Source organism: Fukomys damarensis, unplaced genomic scaffold (assembly GCF_012274545.1).
Source record: "Fukomys damarensis isolate Sample0158 unplaced genomic scaffold, DMR_v1.0_HiC HiC_scaffold_25, whole genome shotgun sequence".
NCBI lineage: Eukaryota > Metazoa > Chordata > Mammalia > Rodentia > Bathyergidae > Fukomys > Fukomys damarensis.
In genome coordinates this window covers 21,308,004-21,317,387 of record NW_022900937.1, presented here as the reverse complement: position 1 = coordinate 21,317,387, position 9,384 = coordinate 21,308,004, and the positions used below count along the sequence as shown (strand labels likewise).

The 9,384-nt window shown below is 48.0% G+C and overlaps 1 protein-coding gene across 1 annotated transcript in view; it reads right to left on the bottom strand.

Moving 5' to 3' along the window:
• The window catches only part of LOC117283232 (thrombospondin type-1 domain-containing protein 4-like), a 111,978-nt gene extending 106,796 nt beyond the window's left edge, over nt 1-5,182 (bottom strand). Inside the window, exons 1-2 of the mRNA XM_033756062.1 lie at nt 5,160-5,182; nt 1,188-1,721 (exon numbers count right to left, since the gene is read on the bottom strand). Coding sequence (XP_033611953.1) covers nt 1,188-1,721; nt 5,160-5,182 — 557 coding nt within the window. The remainder of the gene's footprint in view (nt 1-1,187; nt 1,722-5,159) is intronic.
• Nucleotides 5,183-9,384: the final 4,202 nt, after the last annotated feature.

Here is a 9,384-nt window from a genome sequence, read left to right as displayed (position 1 = left end):
AAGCAATTCAGACATTTGGAGGAATTATTAGGATCACAAATTAAGTCGTTACTATGGATTCTACACCAGGAAATATATTTTTAATAAGGAAATTGAATCTAATATGTAACAGCTGTCCTGTTGCCCAGTAACAGAGTAGTACAGCAGATTCAATTATTAATGAAAAAATAGAGCAACCTGGAAATGTAACCTCTTAACATTTTCTCATTCCTTTCTCTGTTATACATGGTCATTAAACTGATACTAAAAGCAACACATTTGGTAGTGCTACATAATTTACATTGGTAATTTGTTCTACCACTGCCTAGCTTGGAATTTTCAGCAAGTTATTTGACTTCTCTGAAACTGTAAAATGGAGAGAGGAGAAAACCTACAGATTAAGGAGAGGATTAAATGGTACAAGTAAGAGAAGTGCTAAGCACAAGGCATGGCTTTCCAGAGTGTTTAATAAAATTAGTGTATATTATTAAAATGCATGAAGATGAAATCCAATATTTATTGAACTATTACCCAAAGTGGTATTCAGCCTATGTATACCAGTGCACTACACAAGGTCTTAAAATTCTGAAATTCTCCCACACCAGTTAGAAAATAACTGCTTCCTGGAGGGCTCCAAGGGTCATCTATTGCCCCAAGCATCCCAGCTCCTCCCCTAAGACAAGGACAGGGAGATTCTTCACGACATCATGTCAGACTCCTTCATGATTCAATACCTAAGTGTTTAGGTTATGCCTGGAACTGCAGAGAGCCTCCACGAAACTGAGTGGTACCTCCTCAAATACCCACTTCACCGCATCACAGCTTGCCTAAATCAGCCAACTGCTGACTCACGAGCAAAGAACTGAGTGCTTTGTGACACTGGAATGGCTAACGTCATTACGAGGTGATTATTGATAGGTGATTCCATAAGCAGTGCATAAGTTACTGAAGCAATAACCTTTCACAAAGGTAAAGTATATGGGAAGAATGCACAGAGAGAAAAGAGATGGAGGGAGCTACTTCAATATCTTATCTACTGTATGACCGGGGGCCAGGGATTTAGCTCAGTGGTTCTGCTGCCTGCCTCACAAGCACAAGGACCCAAGTTTGATCCCTGGTACCAAAGCAAACAAAGAAAAAAGACTGTATGACTGCACTGGTGTATATGGTTTGTTGACATGATCTGTTTGTAGTCCCCTTGTCCTCACCATATTCTACCGCTCAGGGCCAGCAGACAGACAGGAGACAGGACAGCTGTCTGTAGGCCCGGCCTGGGCTGGTGTGTACTCACGTTGGTGTTGCACAGCTTGTACTGCCGATAGGCCCCAATGCACGAGATAGCTGCAGATCTCAGGGGTTGTGGGAAGCTCGGATCTGCCCTGTGGGCCCCCACGCCATGGCTGTTGCCTGTTTCTGGGCTGTGGAAGAGACTTGAAGCTGCAGGGAAGCCTTGGTCATTGGTCAAAGGCAGCTGGTAGATGGAGGCCTCTGAGGTCTGCAGTCCAGAATGAGGGCCATTTTCACTTTGGTACAGAGGCCCATGGGCAGACAGCTGGTGGGCAGGCAGGTGGTAGCCATGTCTGGTAGCAGATGCGCCCTGGGATGACCTGGATGGCCGGGATGGGGGCCTCTGTCTTCGCAGCCTCTGTGGCGTGTGCATGGTGTCCGTCTGCAGTGGTAAGATGTACGGGGCCTTGCCATAGCCATACTTGCCAGGGCCGATGGGACCTTGGTTCCTGCTCCTGAAGACAGACACACAAGAGGAGATGAAGAGTCATATGAATTCTCATGTCAACTCAGAACTCTGGCCCAGGGGCGAGGTGGGAACAGAAGCTTGGGAGAGAGCCTGTGGTGGCCCTGGGGAAGAGAGGGTGTCCCAGAAGCAGATAATGCCAATGGGGGCTGCAGCAGAAGCTCCACTGAGGCTGGAAAGCAGAATGAAGGTGAGACTCAATGGTGGGTAACAGTGAATGACATGAGGGGTTGGAGATGAGGCCAGGACTGTAAGCTGTGATCAGTGCGTGCTTCCTATGTGGGGGAGTTCAGGCATTTCTGTAGGTCACAGGGAGCTATGGAAGGTTTTCTGAGAAATATAAAGCTATTGTAGTTTCAGCCACTGCAACTTTCTTGTTCACTTTTTTCTGACATTATATTTTTTTCTCACTCAACTTTGCCTGATATTTCAGACCCTGTTTCCATTACCATTTATGCCCAAAGAGCTTTTCAAATAAGTGGAAATTCAATGAGCAGCCAAAATCCAATGCACTCCTCAGGACTGGCTTGCACTGACCTGACTCCTTAAAAGATCAAAGGGGATTGAACAATCCGAGACTCCATCGTTGATGAGGCAGCCCATGCTTAGCAACAGGTCAGTGGTCACCTTCACATTGGTATGGATCTTTATCCAAATCAGGTTAACAGTGATGTGCCAGGGAATGTCTGACAAATAGTCCATTGGGGTCGGGGGGAACCCTGATTTGAGACAGTTGCTCGTTTCCATGATATAAATACTCCCACCATGGCCAGTTTTTAGCAAGACGAAGACATAATAACTCTACCAGACAGGTAAAAAGCAGCCCCAGACCGCATTGCATAGCAATTTTTTTGTGCAACTACTGTTTTGAAGTACAGTGGTAGGAACAGTTTAAAAAAAAAGGACAAAAATGAATCAGACATGGTTCCCAAGACCCAGCCTTACAACTGAAAGCAGCTAGAACATAACACAGGGTGAAGGCAATACAATGAATGTGCTCTGAGAATTCTGAGGTGAGAAGAAGCCCTTCCATCTGGAGGGATCTGAAAGTGTCACCACCACTGGCCTAGCAGTTGGGAGGCCCAGGTTCCCTAGCTGTGGAAGGACTTGAGTCATCTGACTTATTCATTTGCAAAATGACTGAGCTAGATTAAATGCCCGCCAAGGTTGCGCCAACTCGAAAATTACATGCTTCCATAATAATTAATTCTACATTTATGTAAAATTGGAAATGTGCCTACGGGTTTCCACAGGATGGCCCCATTAAAATAAGCACATTAAAATAGCAATCAACGTGAAACGCTGATTTCTGCCCTCCCCAGGAAAGTCTTTCTTCACTCTATATAATCACTGAATGTAAAATTTAACATAGTGTGACTAATTATTAACATCTTTATCACTAACTGCGCCTCCATTCTTAGCTGATATGGTTTTGAATTAAATCCCCGCTGCAGTGTTTATTTTGCCTGAAACTATTTCTCAATTAATCTGGGCAACACCTGGGACTCTGTTAATGATGGGGGCTTTAACAGATGCAATTAAGAAGTTAGTCTTAAATATATACATATAACTTGGATGTGATTTGCTTCTTTCTTTCTTGTGGTGGGCCAGGTAAAATGAATGACATCATGCAAAGGCCAAGGGAGGAATTTCTGTGTGCGTATGTTTTTAAGATCTGACCACCTACCAAAAAACCTAGCCTCAAGCTAAGTTTTCAGTGGAGACCTCAGCTGAAGATAACAGAGAAAGGAGACGAAGAAGCAGCACATGGCAAATGTGACTGTGCCTGACGGCCTGGGACCTCATTAGCGGTAGAGTCTAACTTATAGGAGGTCTAGGGTGCTACATTTCCAACAAGCTCCAGACAGTGTCAATCCTCTGATTCACGGACGCACGGCTTTGAAGAACAGAGTCACAGAGCAGAACTGAAAATCCAAACCAAAAGGTCAAAATTCCACAGCAAAAAGTACCATTTTTAGTGGAGAGAAGTAACAATGAGATTAAAACAAAACTCTGGGTTTTGTAACACATCTAAAAGATCTGCTTGCCTGGGACAGGCTGCTCTGCTGTTGCTCAGTGGTGGGCATTGATGAGCCAGGTGGACTTGATCTCACTCTTGGGGAGCAGAGAAGAACCTGGCACTGGGGCATGACCTGTGTAAATGTCTTCCCCAAGGCTGCCGAGCACCTGTGTCTATGCAGAAATATCTACTTTTGAATTCACATTGCCCAAATCCAAAAAGCAATGAAAATCTACTGAAATAGCAATATCATTGGAAAGATGATGGTTCAAAAGCAAACAACCAATTAATTCTGATAAACAGACTAAAAAGAATAAGCAACCAAACAGTGTGATTAGGAGAGATTTAATTTCTGAATCCTTGACTCGGTACACTTGGATGAGTGACAGGTTCCTTCCCACTGGGCTGGGAGAATGCTTGTTTTCCTATAACTGGTCAAAGCAAATAACGCTGATGGTTCAGAGTGGCCTCTTCTGCATCAGGACAGAGTCCATCCGGCCACTTGCTGGAGAACTCCACAGAATGCAGCAGTTTTATACAGAGTTATGACAGCGAGCACAGACGTGGCTGAGTGGACCATGTGGCCAGTTAACCCTTCCAGAGGGGCACACGGTGGATGCCCAGGGGCCTGATAAGTTGATTCATTCTGCTCAGTCTCCCAGAGCCCAGACACGGAATTTTACCTCAGGGACCCTACTTGTCCAAATTCTGGCTAATTTCCAAAAGTCAGGCCTAGAGAAATCAAAAGAAAAGGCACAGAGCAGAGAGCAGAGAGGTGGAAGTCAACAGACTGTAGTGTGCTTCACAACGTAGACCTCAAAGCCCGGATCAGCCAGGATCTGACTCCCAGCCCTGTCACAGACTAGCTTGGAAACTGAGAAAGGCACTCAATCTTTGCATCCCATAGTTCCTCTTATCAGGGCCAGAACAAGGCTGCTGCCAGTGGAACCACTGGGCTTGCCATATTGGGGTTCTCTCAGGGTCCTGTGGTGCTGACTGGAACCCAAGAGTGAGGTCACCTTACAGGTTGCACCCTGTGGGCCTCACAGCCTTGCTTCGAGCCCAGGACTCTCCCTGTATCCATTTACAAATAAAAAATGAGTCTGAGCATTCTTCTTCCTAAATACCTGAGAAGACAACTGTTTCAGATTTAAGAGTGTTTTGGATTTGGCAATATTTGCAGAGACTTGATTAGATGGGTAACCTTAATCCCAAATGTTCAAAATCTGAAACTGGTGGTGCCCACCTCATACGTAGTTGTAAAGATTAAACATCTTAATTACAGCAAAAGTTTTACTGCTTCCCAAAAGTATGTGCTGTACCAAGTGTTTGCTTTTAAAATGTTCTAGCTTGGCCATTTACTGCCTCTACAAACTTGGGCAAATAATGTGCCCCTAGTTATCTTACCTATAAGTGAAAATGGTGATCATTTCGCCCTCAGCAAGAAAGCTATAATGAAAAAAAAAAAAAAACCAGCCAGAGCCAGGGAGGTATCTCAGTAGCACAGAGTCCATCTGGCAAGCGCAAGGTCCTGAGTTCGATTCCCAGGGCCAACGATAAGGTTTGGGGAAGATAAACTGAAAAACTCCTACCCATTCCTAGTGGAATTGTAAACTGGTAGAGTCACTTTGTAAAACCACCCAGAAGCTCTTTCAAAAGTTCAATATTGTGTTTGTTACCTTATAACCTAGTGATTACACTTCTAGGTACATACCCAGGATAAATGAGAACGTCCAACTACATGTAATCTGTACATGAATGCCCAAAAGAGCATTAATCATAACAGCCAAAAGGTGGAAACAACTCAAATGCCTATCACCCAAGTGATGGACAGGTAACGTGTGTTCTACCCTTAGCATAGACTACAAGGCAGTCACAAAAGAGATGGAGCCCTGATATATCCTACACATAGATGGAGCTCAACAGTGCCCTAGGTGACTATCTTTTTCTATTTGTTCACATTTTCCAGCTGTAACAAAAGTGAACAAAGCTCATAATAGTGGATCCAAAGGGTTCTGACGTCACCAGGCTCCAGACCCAGGTTACCCACTGGGTGCCTGAGGAAACTGTTGGTTCTTGAAATAATGGCGGCAAGTGGCCATTTCCTCCCAAAAGACTGGCTGTCGCTCAGGGGCTCCTGATATTGTGCCCAGCAGCTCTGTGACATCCGGCCCCCCTCTTCCCAGCGCTGCACGTCCCTGGAAGTGGGTCACCTCCAACCACGCTCTGTAACTGACACTTTCCACATTTCTAGCTCCTGCCTGGACCCTCTCCTGGGCATCAACCCATATTCACCTGTGGGCTACAGCCTGTGACCGGAGAGGTCATCTGGATCCAGCCTGCGGTTAGGCAGGTCTGGGGCAGCCTGGCTGCTCTGTCACAAGCTCCCGGGGGCTATGATGGCGTGGCTCAGGGCCGTACCTGGAGAGCTCCACCCAGACATCCCACAGACACCTCGAACACATTCAAACCAGGATTCACATCTGTCCTCACATGGCTTCTCCCGATCTCCTTCCATACCCTCTGCATGAGTCATTCTTACACACACTTCAGGGAGCATCGGTCTCCCAAAAGACTTGTTACTTACAACAGACCAGGAAGCCCCGCCTGCCGAGGGGCTGACTCCAGAGGCCTGGGTTGGGGGCCTTGTGCTTCTAACATGTTCCTAGATGATGCTCTTGGCTGGGGACCACACTGTGAGAACTGTCCCTCCCCCCATGTATATGTGTCATGTCTAAGTGTCTGCATCCCCAGAAGTAGTGGGCTTGTCCTCTCTCCCCTCCTAGGAAGTCCACGCCCCTTGGCTTAGCCACGCCATGCTGCACACCAGGGCCTCTGCTACATCTTCTGTCTGCCCTGGCACTGCACGGGCCACCCCACTCTCTCCTCCCAGTTGGTCCCTAGCTTCAGTCTCCTCCTGCCAGCTACCTTCCCCAGTACCACGTCCCAAGACAGTCCCCTGTGGGCCAGATGGGGCGTAGTCAAAGCATGATGTGCACTGTGACGTTTTCCTGGTCCAAATCTGCCTCAACCCTTTACTCTGCAGAAGCAGTGTCCTCTCCTTTGCCCTCCCACTGGACACGTAATTGTCTCTGCATATCATCTTTCATTATACTTACTGGTTTTCAAACCCGCTCTAGTGCACTAGACTGCAGGCTCCTGCAGCTCCAAAGCTGGGCTTAAATAAGGGGCTGGGCCTTATGTATCTTACACAGTGATCACTACTACAATGGCTACACCTAACAGGTGCTCATGATTAACCCCTGGAAACCTGAAATAGGATGGGAATGCGTAGCTCCAATCACTGTTGCCCAAGGGTGGAAAAATCCCCCCCTTCCCACTACTGCATTTGTTTCTTATGTTATACAAGTTATTGTGTTTCATTAAAAGACTGTTAAGTAGTTCACCACCTCCCTCTATGTAGGATTCAGAGTGTCCTCTGCCAGGTGCACACATTCCTGGCATAAACACCTGGAGAAGAAACAGGTCTTTGGAATGGAAAAAGGACCCAGCAGGGGCTGGGACATGGCCTTTGTTCCCCCAAAGGATCGGAGAATTACAGGTCAAGGGGGCTGCGTGCACACCCAGCAGGGCTGGAAAGCCACCCAGATCTGGCTGTCAGCAGCCCATGCTGGACGATGGCTTCCCACCTCTTCCCTGCGTTTCCAGGAGAGTGGAAGGGGCAGATCAAGATGCCTGCCCTCCAGAAGCCAGGCTATTTGTATTTCTTTTTTTTTTTTTTTTTTTTTTTTTTACTACCTCCCTCTATGTAGGATTCAGAGTGTCGTCTGCCAGGTGCACACATTCCTGGCATAAACACCCGGAGAAGAAACAGGTCTTTGGAATGGAAAAAGGACCCAGGAGGGGCTGGGACATGGCCTTTGTTCCCCAAAGGATTGGAGAATTACAGGTCAAGGGGGCTGCGTGCACGCCCAGCAGGGCTGGAAAGCCACCCAGATCCGGCTGTCAGCAGCCCATGCTGGCCAATGGCTTCCCACCTCTTCCCTGCGTTTCCAGGAGAGTGGAAGGGACAGATCAAGATGCCTGCCCTCCAGAAGCCAGGCTATTTGTATTTCTTAAACTTTCCCCGTTTATTTCCATTCCACTTTCCCACAGAGCCCAGGCAGGTCTCTGTGAGAACATCTTTCCTCACATGGCTTCTCCCGATCTCCTTCCATACCCTCTGCATGAGTCATTCTTACACACACTTCAGGGAGCATCGGTCTCCCAAAAGACTTGTTACTTACAACAGACCAGGAAGCCCCGCCTGCCGAGGGGCTGACTCCAGAGGCCTGGGTTGGGGGCCTTGTGCTTCTAACATGTTCCTAGATGATGCTCTTGGCTGGGGACCACACTGTGAGAACTGTCCCTCCCCCCATGTATATGTGTCATGTCTAAGTGTCTGCATCCCCAGAAGTAGTGGGCTTGTCCTCTCTCCCCTCCTAGGAAGTCCACGCCCCTTGGCTTAGCCACGCCATGCTGCACACCAGGGCCTCTGCTACATCTTCTGTCTGCCCTGGCACTGCACGGGCCACCCCACTCTCTCCTCCCAGTTGGTCCCTAGCTTCAGTCTCCTCCTGCCAGCTACCTTCCCCAGTACCACGTCCCAAGACAGTCCCCTGTGGGCCAGATGGGGCGTAGTCAAAGCATGATGTGCACTGTGACGTTTTCCTGGTCCAAATCTGCCCCAACCCTTTACTCTGCAGAAGCAGTGTCCTCTCCTTTGCCCTCCCACTGGACACGTAATTGTCTCTGCATATCATCTTTCATTATACTTACTGGTTTTCAAACCCGCTCTAGTGCACTAGACTGCAGGCTCCTGCAGCTCCAAAGCTGGGCTTAAATAAGGGGCTGGGCCTTATGTATCTTACACAGTGATCACTACTACAATGGCTACACCTAACAGGTGCTCATGATTAACCCCTGGAAACCTGAAATAGGATGGGAATGCGTAGCTCCAATCACTGTTGCCCAAGGGTGGAAAAATCCCCCCCTTCCCACTACTGCATTTGTTTCTTATGTTATACAAGTTATTGTGTTTCATTAAAAGACTGTTAAGTAGTTCACTACCTCCCTCTATGTAGGATTCAGAGTGTCGTCTGCCAGGTGCACACATTCCTGGCATAAACACCCGGAGAAGAAACAGGTCTTTGGAATGGAAAAAGGACCCAGGAGGGGCTGGGACATGGCCTTTGTTCCCCAAAGGATTGGAGAATTACAGGTCAAGGGGGCTGCGTGCACGCCCAGCAGGGCTGGAAAGCCACCCAGATCCGGCTGTCAGCAGCCCATGCTGGCCAATGGCTTCCCACCTCTTCCCTGCGTTTCCAGGAGAGTGGAAGGGACAGATCAAGATGCCTGCCCTCCAGAAGCCAGGCTATTTGTATTTCTTAAACTTTCCCCGTTTATTTCCATTCCACTTTCCCACAGAGCCCAGGCAGGTCTCTGTGAGAGGCCCAGCCTCTCAGCTGTGCTAACATGGACCTCACATGGGCCATGGCAACCTCAGAGCAGAAGCTCTGCACCCAAGGCTTGCTGGGAGCCACAGGAGTGGAGTCCAGGAGCCCAGGGGTGGGAGCTTAGCAAAGGCAGCTGGACCAGGAGCTCCTCTGCCTGTCATGTGCTGAAGCCTCCT